This window comes from Neovison vison, chromosome 7 (assembly GCF_020171115.1).
Source record: "Neovison vison isolate M4711 chromosome 7, ASM_NN_V1, whole genome shotgun sequence".
Taxonomy (NCBI): domain Eukaryota; kingdom Metazoa; phylum Chordata; class Mammalia; order Carnivora; family Mustelidae; genus Neogale; species Neogale vison.
Window position 1 is genome coordinate 129,674,467 of NC_058097.1, and position 13,915 is coordinate 129,688,381.

Genomic DNA, 13,915 nt, shown 5'->3' on the forward strand with positions numbered 1-13,915 from the left:
TTTCAAAGGCTTAGTATGAATAAAAGAATATAAAATACCTCATAAATACTTTAAAAATACTTACTACATATTGAGAAGACAATATTTTTATTTATTTATTAGATTAAATAAAATATATTAGAATCCATTTTTCCTGTTCCTTTTTACTTTTTTAATGTGACTACTAGAAAATTAAAAGTTACATATATGGGTTGTGTTATATTCCTGTTCAATATTCAGAAGTCTAAGATATGATACCTCTTCTTTCAGAGTCTGGTAGCAAGAAGGCAGTTCAGCAGAGGGGTGTGGCAAGTGCTAGATAGAAGCGCATGCAGAAGAGACCGCTAACCAAGTTTGAGGGGCCTGTAGAAGGTGACCTTTAAAACAGCAGTGGTGTTTTCCTTCCTTTTTACCTTCTTTTGAAGTCTCTAAATCTCCTTTTTGGATTGAAGGAAATAAGAGTTAAAAGCTACTTTAAAAAGTGAGCATCTTTTTTCTAGTGATAATTGGTTCTCAGTCTAATGAAATGGGTCAGGGTTGAAGCAGAAGGCCTGAGGGTGCACAGAGACCCCTGCTCCTCCCTCCGCCAGAACTGGCTTAGACAACCAAACTGATGCTGGTGTCCTTTGCTAAGTATGGAACACAGGTCGATTTGAGATCTGTTGAGTTCACAGAGTCTGGGGGACCTCTGGTTGGGGAGGAATATTAGCAGTGGGATGAATGGAACTTAGAGTCCAAGAAAAATCTTAGCTGACAGTATAGATTGAAGTTAGGTGAAGTCACAGATAGGGTATGAGATATCAGCAAGTGAGTAAAGTGAGGTACAGACAAAGCGCTGGGGAATGAGGAAGGTTGAGGAAAGGGAATAAAGGTCATTGAAAAAGAATGGTCAGAGAAGGAAGAGTTTGACAGGACAGTATGCTTTAAAAATCTTTAAAGAAGCAGGCAAGTGTGGATAGTGTCAAATGTAGTTAAGAGATAAAAATAAAGACTGAGAAATGTTCATTATCTTTAGTAATGAGTAGGTGATTGGGAAGAAAGTAGGTTCCCTGGAAGGATTGGGTTAGGCAGCAAAGCCAGATTGCAGAACGTTGAAGAATTAATGGGAACTAAAAATTCTGGAGACAATGAAGATTATTGTTTGGTAGTGAAAGAGGAAGAGGTGGGGAGGCTCGTGGTAGCTAGGATGACATATTTATATTTAGTATATGACAACGCGTTTGTGTGCGTGTGTGTGCGTGTGTGTGTGTGTGGTTGTTTGGGTTGTGAATCTATTATACAGATACATGTTTCTGTATCTATCCATTCTTGGAATCCAGTATAGTGTTGATCGTGATTTTAATCTATTTAAGATCTCTCTTCAACAAGATACTTTATTACCATCATTTCCAGATTCTCTAAACATTAAATCTACGTAAGAGCCTGATTTTATCTGGGTTTAAATGCACTAAGGCCCCTGGGCATGGCTTAATGGAAGAAACATGGGCTTTGCAGTCCACTAAACTATAATTCATATCTAGATTCTGACTTGTTACTGTGTGATCTTGAACAAGTTAATTGTCACATCTGACTTGTTTTTCTTCATTTAGGAAATGAGGATAATAACAGATATCTACCCTTTAGGGGGGTGTTGTGGAATTCACTGAGAAAAATGTCAAGTGTTTTGTACAGCACCTTACATGAAGTGGGCACTCAGTCAATGCTGGGTAGAAAAACTGCAGCTTCACATGTTATACATGCCAACATCACAATCTCTATAACTTAATTTAAAGTAGTATGTGTGATATAATGTTGTAACTTTATTTATTTATTTATTTATTTTTTTAATTAAAAGTTTGCTTTATTTTTCTGTTGAATCAAGTATTAGCCCCCAGTTTACAATTTGATTTTTTTATGCCTTCCAAACAGTAGCACAGGTAATATGTAAAATTAGTCCCAGTGGTTCTATCCATGTCTAGATTGTTCAGGTGGTCAGGAATTCTTACTTGTTTGCTTTAGCTTTTAGTTCTTGGTTATATCTCCAAATACAGAAGAGCTGAGACGCTCCTGCCGCCCCCACAAAGAAATTAACAGCAAACAGACTCCATTTTTTTGGGATAATTACAAGGGAGTATCTTGACCAAATAAACCCTGTGGCCATCAAAACAGCAGATTGAGCTGTGCTGAGTTTCTCAGCAGGTCTGGCCATGTCAGCCAAGCCAGCACACACCAAGCCCCATTTCATAATTAGAGCCCAGAAAAAAACTGTTCTGGGACCTGCCGGGTGGTTGTACAGTGGCCTCAGTTTCTCCGGCAGCAGCAGCTCCACCTTGTCCAGGGCCCGGTTGGTAGGTGGCCCGAAAGCCCCGGGCGCCGGCGGCCGACATTGCTGCGGACCGGCGCGTCGTGGGCAGCCGAGGGGGACAGCGGCCGAAGGGGACAGCGGCCGCGGGCTCCTCCCTGGATGACAGCGAAGGACACGCGTCACTTTCTCCTGCCCTAGCGCCTCGCGCCCGCCTCTTGCCCGCGGCGCCCTTCCCGCCTAATGTTGTAACTTTAAATAAGAGCAAGTATGCTCAATTGAAATTGGAGTGAAAAAGTAGCCTTTGAATAAAACATGTTTCTTTTCTTGTTCCCTCCTCCCCTTTCCAATCCAGGTCCTGAGGGAATCTAACAAATTAGCAGAAATGGAAGAACCACCCTTGCTTCCGGGAGAAAATATTAAAGACATGGGTCTGTAATGGTATTTTTTGTTGAATTTCCTTCTCTTTTCTGAGTGCACAGACTATTCAGTATCTCAGTGTAGAGAGAACAGGTTCATTGTCCAAGACACCTCCTGTCTGGCAGCGCTCATTACTGCCACCCTTCCCAGGATCTGGTGTGGCCCCTAGGCCTAGACCCATTACACCTGCTGGTTTTGTAGTTGGACTGTAGGGTAACATGCAGATTGAGTTATATTCTGCTTCTTTTCTGGTTTGCTCTACATTCATTGAAAGTAGGGACCTTTTTTTTTTTTTTAAACTTGCTGAATTTTCAAGAGTATTTCATTATTTTGAATGACTGCAGTAAGAAATTGGTTTGCCTAGATAAAACATTGGGGATTGTTGCTTTGTACAAGTGATTTTTCTTAAAACACATTCTTTCTTTCTGTTTCCTTTATTTTATCTGTTCTGAATAAACTCGTGTCAGTTTTTGGATGAAGGTATTTCATCTCCATTGCAAAGCAAGCTGTTTGCATGTAGGTGCTTTTCTTCTGCAGCCTAAAGAACTAAGCAGTAACTGATTGTATGGACTTTTTTTTTTTTTGTTCTTATGCTTTTACTTCACTAAATCTGTATGGTGATCTAAAAAATACCATAGCTTTTGAGGAATGAAGTTATGTGTTAGGAGAATAAATGGTTCTTAGCCAGAGAAACAGCACCTTTCATTTTATTGTCAATTTACAACATGGGGTGGAAGAGGAACCAGGGAGGGAAATTGAGGAGTGAAGAGAGTGTGATTAACAGTGTGAGCTAGAGAGAGCCAGACTGTGTACTTACCTTTGTCCAGGTAGGTGCTTTACTTCTCCCCTTCTGTATTTTGGATTCAGTTCATCCTGTGCACCGGGCGCCATCTCACCATCTCTGCCCATCTAGTGGATACCTGCCATTGGGGCACAACTCACACGCCTCTCCGTTCCTTGAACTTTTCTCATCCCACAGCAGAACGGACTTCCCCTTCATTGTATTACTTAGTATATATTTTTATGTCTCTTTCTGTACAGATTGCATGCTCTCATCTATTACATTTGTTTGTATATATTTTATATCCTTACAGACGTATTTTCAAGGTCATTTTAGTCTACCTTACCGAAAATATGGCTTCTTCCCCTTTGAACTCAGTGAAAATTTGAGAGGGTTAGTAAATCTAACCTCTTTTGGTACCACCAGGCAGTATCAGTATTCTAAAATTTAGAGGGATACCTAATATATTAAATATTCTAGTTGAAAATTATCTGTCTAGACTTGATTATATGCAAAAATGACATTGAATATAAAGTGTAAGGCTAGAATAACCCTGAATATGTTAATTCCTCTAGAAGAGTCATTTGATTTTTAGTTGGCCTAATGTAAATCTTCAGTGTAGTTTTTTAAGTTAGAGTAGTGTTAGGAACATCAATGGCATGCTTTAAGCAAGTAACAGTCTCAGAGTATTGTGGTCTGGGTATATCAGAAATAGAGATAGCCCCAGACTACAGTATTTCAACCTTTAACACAGGAGTCAGATGGTGCTATGTTAGTGGCTTAGCTTTGCATGACATGATGGAAAGAGATTTGGAATTTGAAGTCAGAGGATCTGCTTTCAAGTCTTAATCTTAGCAGTTCCTGGTTCTGAAATATTAGGCTTTCGTTATACTTCTCTCAGCCCTGGTATTTTCATTTAAAATTTATAGGTGTAATTATAAGTCTTATATACAGGTTTGTTATGAAGATTAAAGGAAGTACTCAGGTGAAAAATACTTTATAAACTCTGCAGTGCAAGGGCATCAGTGCTGGGTGTTCCTACTGTCATTTTCTCTGGTGTGGTTCCCGGTCATAATCTCTCATCTATTTGGTGCAAATCCTGCTAAGCACAAATTCTTTCTTCAGCGTGATTTAGCTACCACCAAACTGAGAAGGAAGGATAAAGGGGACAGAACAAATGATCAATGATAATAGTAACATAGATATAAGCCCTTTTGTATGTATAGTACTTTCATGAATATTATCTCATAATTTTAAAGTAAAAGGTAAGATGTAACAAAAACATGGGGCTAAGAGGGACATACCTTGAGGCAGCTTATAGATTAATGAGGTTGATTTTTTTGTGTAAGTAAGAAAACTGGCTCTGGAAAGAATCCAGAAATCTTTTAGTAACATTGAATAAAGCCTTTCTACTTGAGGTAAAAATTTATAAGAGCAAGAAAGTATATGCAAGGCAAGTTTGTGTATCTTTCCATAATGATGGGTTTATTTAATTTTAAAAGTGCCCCTCTAAATGAAACATGCATTGGAGACAACAATTTAAAAAATGTAGCTCATACTTGAACATTCCTGAGGGAACTACTTTGAAGGTTAGAAATGTTTGTTGTAAGATCAGTCTCATTTCAGATTCCATACAAAATGTTGAGTCCTTCAGATTAGTGAGTAAAAAGCAAAGTCAGGAAGTTGTAATACCTTATTAAATGTATCTTATGTCCCTGCATTTTCCCAGAAGTCCTTTGGAAAGTTCTTTGCAATTTGTTGCTCCTAGTTGTGCCTTACTTTCTGGAGTGATGAAGATATTCCTTTACTTGCTCATTTGCTGCTATAATGACATACCAGGGATTTATGAATATTTTAAGATGTAAAAAAGTTTGTAGTGGGCATTATGAACTCTACCATATTAAATACTATTTTGAGCTAGTGGTAGCTGAGTTATCCTGCTTAATTAATGAATGTTTTAAAAAGCATTATACTGTGTAGATCCATTATTTATCATTTAATAAAACAATGCTTGTGATTGTTTCTTTCCAAAATTCGACATCAGTTGCTTGGTCAGGAATCTAATATCCTCTTATTTTACTATTATCTTCCTAAGAGATAATGTTTCATATACATTGCATTTCTCCTACAGTAATTTTCCCATAAGTATAATCAGGTCAGGAGTTTCTCTTATATATTTCCGATATATTTTTAGAGGAATGTTGATACATTAGACTGACCAGAAGACAACCAGCAGATTGATGAGGTGACCTGGAAACTATGCTGACTGGTGACTGTGGCTCGAGACATCTGCAGTTATTAACTGAACCTCTACTACCCTTCCATCCACCACTCTAGCTTCCGCACGTATTTTATCCAACAGGGATAGAGGCTAGCCTTGTCTCCTGTCAGAGGGTAGGGGTCATCTCTACCTCTTCAGTCCCTCCCAGATTTCTTCATGGTTAGAAGCCTGGGTTCTGTTGGAACACTGATTCTGACATTTTAGAGCATAGGTGAGAACAGCAGTCAGAATTTTAGTAAATTTCACTTGTGAAAAGATGAGAGTGCAGTTTTTAATAGTGCACGTTGTATAGTAAATTGTGGACTCTTTGCTTTTACAGCCAAAGATGTAACTTATATATGTCCATTCACTGGTGCTGTCCGAGGAACTCTGACTGTCACGAATTACAGGTTATATTTTAAAAGCATGGAACGGGTAAGACTTGTTGGATTGGATTTTTATATGTACATCTGTATGTTCTTTGCAGTTTTGTTCATTTTTGATCATTTTTCATTAAGGCATTTCTAATTAAAATAATTGTACAGTATCGATTGCTTAGTTTTAATCGTTTTTTTTCTTTCCTTCCCTTAGGATCCCCCATTTGTTTTAGATGCCTCTCTTGGTGTGATAAGTAGAGTAGAAAAAATTGGTGGTGCTTCTAGTCGAGGTGAAAATTCTTATGGACTCGAAACTGTGTGTAAGGTAAATGTTATACTTACACAATTTTATTTGGTTTGAAAAGCTTTCTTTTAAAATTTTATTTATTTATTTGACAGACAGAGATCACAAATAGGCAGAAAGGCAGGCAGAGAGAGAGAGGAGGAAGCAGGCTCCCTGCCTAGCAGAGAGCCCAATGCGGGGCTCGATCCCAGGACACTGGGATCATGACCTGAGCTGAAGGCAGAGGCTTTAACCCACTGAGCCACCCAGGCACCCCTTTGAAAAGCTTTCTATTAAATAGAGCCTATGTGCAGAAACTGGTTTCCAACCTATAAAGTACATTTCATGCTGTAACATCATTCTAGAAGACAACAACAACATTTAAGAGTAATAAAAGGTGATCTATCATGAATTAGGCTTGAATTCTTTTGGACCCAGTACAAGATACTTTGACATTGATTATTTCATGTGTATATATTTATATATGTGTGTATATATACACACCTCATCTTCTTTTCCATTCATCTGCTGATGGACACTGCTTCCATAGTTTGGCTATTGCAAATAATGCTGCAGTAAACATAGGAATGCATGTATCTACTCAAATTAGTGTTTTTTGTATTTTTTGGGTAAATATCCAGTAATATGATTACTGGATTGTAGGGTAGTTCTATTATTAATTATTAATTTTTTGGAACCTCCATACTGTTTTCCACAGTGGTTGTACCATTTTGCATTCCCACAAAGAGTGCAGGAGGGTTTCTTTTTCTCCACATGCTCACCAACACTTGTTTCTTGAGTTTTTGATTTTAGCCCTTCTGACAGGTATGAGGAGTTACCCCATTGTGGTTTTGATTTGGAGATGTCCAACTTGTATTAAATGCATTGACACTTGAATGAAACTTAAGATTTTTACACTTTCATCATTCTGTTCAGTCATAGACATTTCATCTCTGGTGCCATTTCAGTTGGTAGCTGTTCTCATTATGGCTTGATTAATACCCGTGCACATTTCAGTTCTAGATCACCTTTTTTTTTTTCCCCTGCTTTTCTGCCAGTGCCAAAAGTAAAAGCAACAGCACATGCATAAATTTCAAGTTACTTTCTTTCGTTCTTTCTTTTTTTTTTTTTTTTTAAGATTTTAGTTATTTATTTGGCAGAGAGATCACAAGTAGGCAGAGAGGCAGACAGAGAGAGAGGGAGGAGCAGGCTCCCCGCTGAGCAGAGAGCCAGATGTGGGGCTCGATCCCAGGACCCTGAGATCATGATCTGAGCTGAAGGCAGAGGCCTAACCCACTTAGCCCCTCAAGTTACTTTCTTATGCTAATCTTTAGTTCTGTAAATCTAGTAATAAAGGTAATGACTACTAATTATTTTTATACATTTTCCTTCATAGTCAAAAGGGCTCTAAGAGTATAATAGCTGTGAAAAATGTGTCAAGCACATTGTCTCCTAATCACTTTATTGTAATCTAATAGTAAATGGAGCGTAGAATATGAGAGGACATGAAATCTTGATCATTTTAAATACAGTTTTTTCCATGGAGCAAGACCATTATCAACAAATGCAAACATTTGTAGGGCCCCGTCTATGGCACTTTTAGATAACCCTCCAATTAACAAGAATGATTATGAACATCTCTACTAGTTGTAAATATATTTACTGAGGAAGAAACAAGGTATCAGCTTAGGTTTCCGCACATGTTTGTTTTAAAGTAAGGTAAAGCTAGCGTCCTAGTTTTGGATCAGATTTGTGATAAAATGTCCTACTTGTTTGTGTACTGCAGATGCATTAGAGTGCAGTGTTCCTGTATTCAGTTTTATAGAATAAATATAATAAAGCTATTTTGAATTCTGCTTAGATTAAAACACTTAGATAAAATGGGTAGTCTTGAAATTATTTTTTTTTAAGATTTTTATTTATTTATTTGACAGACAGAGATCACAAGTAGGCAGAGAGGCAGGCAGAGAGAGAGGGGGAGGCAGATTCCCTGCTGAGCAGAGAGCCCGATGTAGGGCTGGATGCCAGGACTCTGGGATCATGACCTGAGCCGAAGGCAGAGGCTTTAACCCACTGAGCCACCCAGGCTCCCCTCTTGAAATTATTCTTAATCCCCAAGTTTTTCTTAGTGCAGTTAGGATGTCAGTAAACCAGAACATGAATATCTATATTGAGACTGAGCATAGAAAATTGCTTGAGGATGAATAACAAAAGGGAGCCCAGGACTGACTGTAGAGGCAGGATGATATCAACCAAACATTTGGGAGTTTATCTGCCAGGAGGTGTTTGAAGAGCTTGGACCTGGAGAAGAGGAAGAGATTTATGTACAGTTTGATTCTGTCAGTCCAGTAGCAGAAAACTTAGGAAGATCCAGTGAAAATGAGCTCTGGGAAGGGATCATAAATAGGAAAGTTATCACCAGGCATAATGGGAACAAGGGCACTTATGAAATATAACAAGAGCTAATCAGGTTTTTAATAGGGAAATCCATGACAAAAAATGGGCTTTCACAGGGAAAGGATATACACTGAGCTGTGTATCTACCAGTCATGATAGTGAGCTTCAGATACAGTATCTCTTGGTATCTCCTTTACTGGCCTATTGTGAGTAAATAAGCAGAAAGTTTATGTTTTGCCTTGTATTAGAGTGCCTTTTTTTCTTTTCAATTAGACGTTGTGATTTCCCTTCCTCTAGGAGTTGTTGTCTTATTTTTGTATCCCACATTCACAGATCTTAATATTCTACAAGGTAGTTCTGAGTTATCCTTATGTGTTTATTTTATTTTTTAATTTTTTTTAGTTTTTTAAAGATTTTATTTATTTATTTGACAGAGAGAAATCACAAGTAGATGGAGAGGCAGGCAGAGAGAGAGAGGGAAGCAGGCTCCCTGCCGAGCAGAGAGCCCAATGCAGGACTCGATCCCAGAACCCTGAGATCATGACCTGAGCCGAAGGCAGCGGCTTAACCCACTGAGCCACCCAGGCGCCCCTCCTTATGTGTTTATTAAATAAAAGGTGAACAGGGATCGATGACTTGGATCCTAAATCTTTTCTAGGATATTCGGAATTTACGGTTTGCTCATAAACCTGAGGGGCGAACAAGAAGATCCATTTTTGAGAATCTAATGAAATACGCATTTCCTGTCTCTAATAACCTGGTAAGATGTTTTTTGTCTTTGAAAAATGTGTATTGTAATTCTTGGTGTAGTGTAAAGAAACTTGTCTAGGCTACCTAGAATCTATCATTTGTTATCCTACTTTGTCATTAAACCAGATGCATAATTTAAGTTTAATCTAACCTCTTGGAGCAGTTTCTTTTAGGTATGAAATGAGGAGGCTGAACTAGCAGATTTCTGAGGTCCATTCCTGCTTGCTGACGTTCTATAATTATATGATCTTTCTATAGAGGGTGTTCCCACGATGAAAAGCTCTCTGTGGTCTTCATTAGGATTTGAAATCTCCTTTTTATTATTATTTTTTAAAGATTTTATTTATTTAGTTGAAGTCTTTTTAATTAGGAGCTGAGAGTTAAGTCTAGCAATTTTAGGAGGAAAGAGTGAGCAAATCTTAGCGGAGTTTCTGCTACCTGCTAGCAGTGGTGCCTCCTTATTAATGTTATATAATCTAATTAATATTTTATAATATCCCGTGGTGGTAAATATCATTTATCCTTATTTTAGAGTTGAAACCAGGGGCAGGTAAGCAATTAACTCAAGGGTACAGCTAGTAGGGAGTAACATTTGTAATCAGAATTTGTTTTTTGATTCTTGTTTGAATGTTTTTCACCATAGTTGTTTCTGTCCTTCTGTCTACAAAGATGATAAATTAGATTTTCTTTTTTGGTACACTGATCACATGCCAAAAAACAATATGTTTATTCAGTATGTTTTAGCAAATGTAGCATTAACTTCAGCTGCTTAACTGCTGACATCTGTGATGTCAAACTACTTAATTTTATCAGAAGATGTCTTTTGTAACCTAAATAGCTTATATCTGAAGGAAATATGGTGATATGTTAGCATTTGATACATCTTGGTGGTGGGCCTCTGTGCTTTCCTATGTGTTTGAAAAATATGGAAACAAAACAAAACAAAACAGTACATTTTCAAAATTATAAAGCAAGAGCCAAAACAACAATATGAAAAAAAAGGACACCACTACAAAATACCCTTGTAGACGAGTAAATGAAAACTTTGGGTATGATAAGGATTCATTTCTGATTCATGACCCTCTGAAATGTCTTTTTGTAGCTATTAACTCTGTTTGCTGTTTTGTAGCCTCTTTTTGCTTTTGAGTATAAAGAAGTATTCCCTGAAAATGGGTGGAAGCTATATGACTCTCTTTTAGAGTATAGAAGACAGGTATGTACTTTTATTCTTTCAGTTTTAACATTTTGCATTATTTTCATTACAACAAAAAACTTAAGGGTAGAGGTATATATCTTTATATAGTTGTGTGGGTCGTGTTGTTTTAATGAAGGCTAATCTTGATTCTTTGTCTACCTTTCAGTTTCTCTAAACTGTTTGAGACTGTTTTAGTGATCTTTTATTAATTTCCTTATCTAAGAAATAATAAGCAAATCAGCTTCTAAAAATGTTTAATATTGATAAAAATTAAATGGTAAATATATTTACATTTTAATATTCTTATATACCATTCAACATTATTCACTCACCTTTTTCTCTTCTGGAGATCCTATACTATAATTCTGAAAAAATTTCATAGTAGTGCTGCTTATAACATAGCCCCCCATGAAATTTTGAAAGTTTTAGATCTTCATAGAGGACACACTTATACATAAAATGTTATCAAATCAAATCTGATAGTATACCAAAGAGATAATACATCATGACTAAGGTTGGTTGGTTTACTGTGAGAAACCTATCTGCATGATATACCACAGTAAGAGATGAAAGCAGAGTTCAGTCTGGAAATCTGTGTGACAGTCTGTCATCCTCCCTATTCTCTCTCAGGACACCACTTCCCAGAGCCCTTCACTGAATATTTAAACTCTGCCTAAAATAGTCTTGAACGATCTGCATGTTCAGTCTGCTTTCTTGGGAATTTAAGTTAGGACACATTGGTTGTTTCTTTGGTAATCATTAGATTTGAGATCCAGGTTACTCTAGAATTCAGATATGAAAATAAGCTGTTATTTTTGTATTTAGATTTCAGACATTGTGTTTGAATTATAGAGCTTCTAATTTATTTAAGTTTGTTTCACAAAGCAAGGAAGAGTAAAAATCCACCACCAGAGAACTAAAGATACCCAAATGGTTTGAAGTATCATTTGTTGCTCAATAGCATGTAGTCAGTAAAATAAAATTTCTTAGTTATAAAGCCATCAGATTGGCAAAGTATGAAGCAGAATATTCAATAAGTGAATCAACTAGAAATCATGAGTCTACAAGTTAACATTGTAAGATTTTTGCTAATTCAAAAAGCCAGTGTCAGAATTAGGTGGGAAAGCAATCAGAAGCTCTAACCATGTCCTGAGAATTGTTAAGATGAGAAATATTCTCTAGGAATCTAGGCAAAAATTGCCATCAACATAGAACTTTGGAAAGCAGGCGAATAACTGTGTCCACAGAAAAGAAATAAGTTATTATGGAAAAGAGAGTAAGTTAAGGAGTAAATAAACAACTATACCCTTGGGGCGCCTCAGTGGCTCAGATGGTTAAGTGTCTGCCTTCGGCTCAGGTCATGATCTTAGGGTCCTGGGTTTGAGCCCCGCTTCTGCCTCTCTCTCTGCCTACTTGTGATCTCTCTCTGTCAAATAAATAAATAAAATCTTAAACAACAACAACAACAACAAAGAACAACCCCCCCCCAACTATACCCCTATAGAAGGAGAATTAAGAGATTAGGAAATGTGGCTGTCAGAATAGAGCATTGAACTCTATATGCAGTAATGCAGATGCTTTATGATCTTTGATTTACTAGATGAATTTTTGACTTTTTTTCCAGCAAAGCTAGACACTTTGTCTCTGATGCAACTAAATTGAAGTATAGTGTAGAGAACTGTGTATTTCTTGTGGTTGGAAGACTCAGGTTCAGGGGTGGATTTTGATGTATATTAAGTTTATTACAGAAGAAAATGAAGGTAATATTTTAATATAAACCTTAAGACTAAAGATAATGCATCAGATTATTCCTTTTATTCTTTTCAATTAAAATTAAAAGTGGTGACACTTGCACTCTGCATAAAATTTAGAAGTTGAATTTGAGTTGAAAAGTAGGTTTCCCTTCCAGGACAACCTTGTCCCCCAGCCACTCCAGTTCCTCTCTCTTAAGGAAATAATGTTGTTGGTTACCTATGTATGCTTTCAGAGATTTTATGCCTTCTTTTTCATTTAATGTGTTTTGGAGGATACATGCCATCTCAGAACATACAGACCTGCCTATTCCTTTTTTTCTTTTAGGTGGAGGTGTAATTCACGTACCATAAAATGTATCACTTTAATGTACAGGCTTTTAACATATGCACAAAATTGTGCAACTCTTACCACAAATTCCAGAGCATTTAGAAGACTGAGTTTGAGTCATATCTTTAGCTCTTACTTAGTTCTCAATCTTAGGTATGTGTTCTTGAATGAGTCATTATGTCACAGTGCTTTTATTTTTTTACTTGGTCATAGGAACTGTTTTATAGGAATGTTTGAAGGATTAGTAATATACGGGAAGGTATTTTATTAACCAAAGAAATCTATCCAAGTGATTATTACTGTTTTTATTACTTTGTAGAGCTCTAAAAACGGAAATCATGACTGGTGATGAGATTCATTGTGTGTAGCCACTAAAACACTAAAGGAAAGTCACATTAATTCTGTAGACCTGTACATTATAGTGCTGATCATGTGTTATTTTTAATGCACAAAATTATTAATAACTATTTAAATTTATTATGTAAGAGGATGTTTCTTGAATTTATTCTTGATGCATACATATAGTGATTATACAGAGGACTCTTGAAATTTGTGGATAAGATCAAGAAAAATCATCAAGTTGCTGAAACAGTGAAAATCAGTCTTAAGGAAATGAACATGGTCTTCTGCAAAAATATTCAGTCACATGGTAGATAGATGTATTGCTTAGCGAATTTGGAAAACACTCAAGTCCAGTCAAGGAAAACAGAATTTATCCACAGCATTGGAATGTGAATAACTAAGGAAAGCTATCATCCAGTTAATTGGGTAGTAACTTGACTCTGACAAACGGATACATTAACTGAAGGACAGTGATTTGCAGGGAGATTATAAAAATGTATGCCAAGGATCAGTAGCTGTCAGAATGTGTTTAGTACTGTCTACAAAGAGTGTGTGCTGACTGGTCAACTCCACTTGTCGGTTTGGAAGGCAGTTCCTTCAGTGGAGGTCAGTATACCACCTTATCTAAGAATAGGAAACAACAGACCTTCGTGTAACTTAAGTCAGTGGTTCTGCCCCCACCCTGCCAGTTTCCTGGAGAATGTGACACAGTCCCACGGGTAATAGCGGTTCTCCCTGAGAGTGATTTTTCAAGGATATGAGAAGGGA

General features: G+C 37.0%; 1 protein-coding gene and 1 pseudogene across 2 annotated transcripts in view; one reads left to right on the plus strand and one right to left on the minus strand.

Annotated features, from left to right (window-relative positions):
• Positions 1–13,915, plus strand: part of MTMR2 (myotubularin related protein 2) — a 124,770-nt gene that overhangs the window by 67,887 nt on the left and 42,968 nt on the right. For both annotated transcript variants that reach the window (XM_044258265.1, XM_044258267.1), the window contains 5 exons: positions 2,616–2,691; positions 6,062–6,156; positions 6,313–6,423; positions 9,437–9,538; positions 10,658–10,741. In XM_044258265.1, coding sequence (XP_044114200.1) covers positions 2,616–2,691; positions 6,062–6,156; positions 6,313–6,423; positions 9,437–9,538; positions 10,658–10,741 — 468 coding nt within the window. The remainder of the gene's footprint in view (positions 1–2,615; positions 2,692–6,061; positions 6,157–6,312; positions 6,424–9,436; positions 9,539–10,657; positions 10,742–13,915) is intronic.
• Positions 1,909–2,345, minus strand: LOC122912467 (annotated as a pseudogene).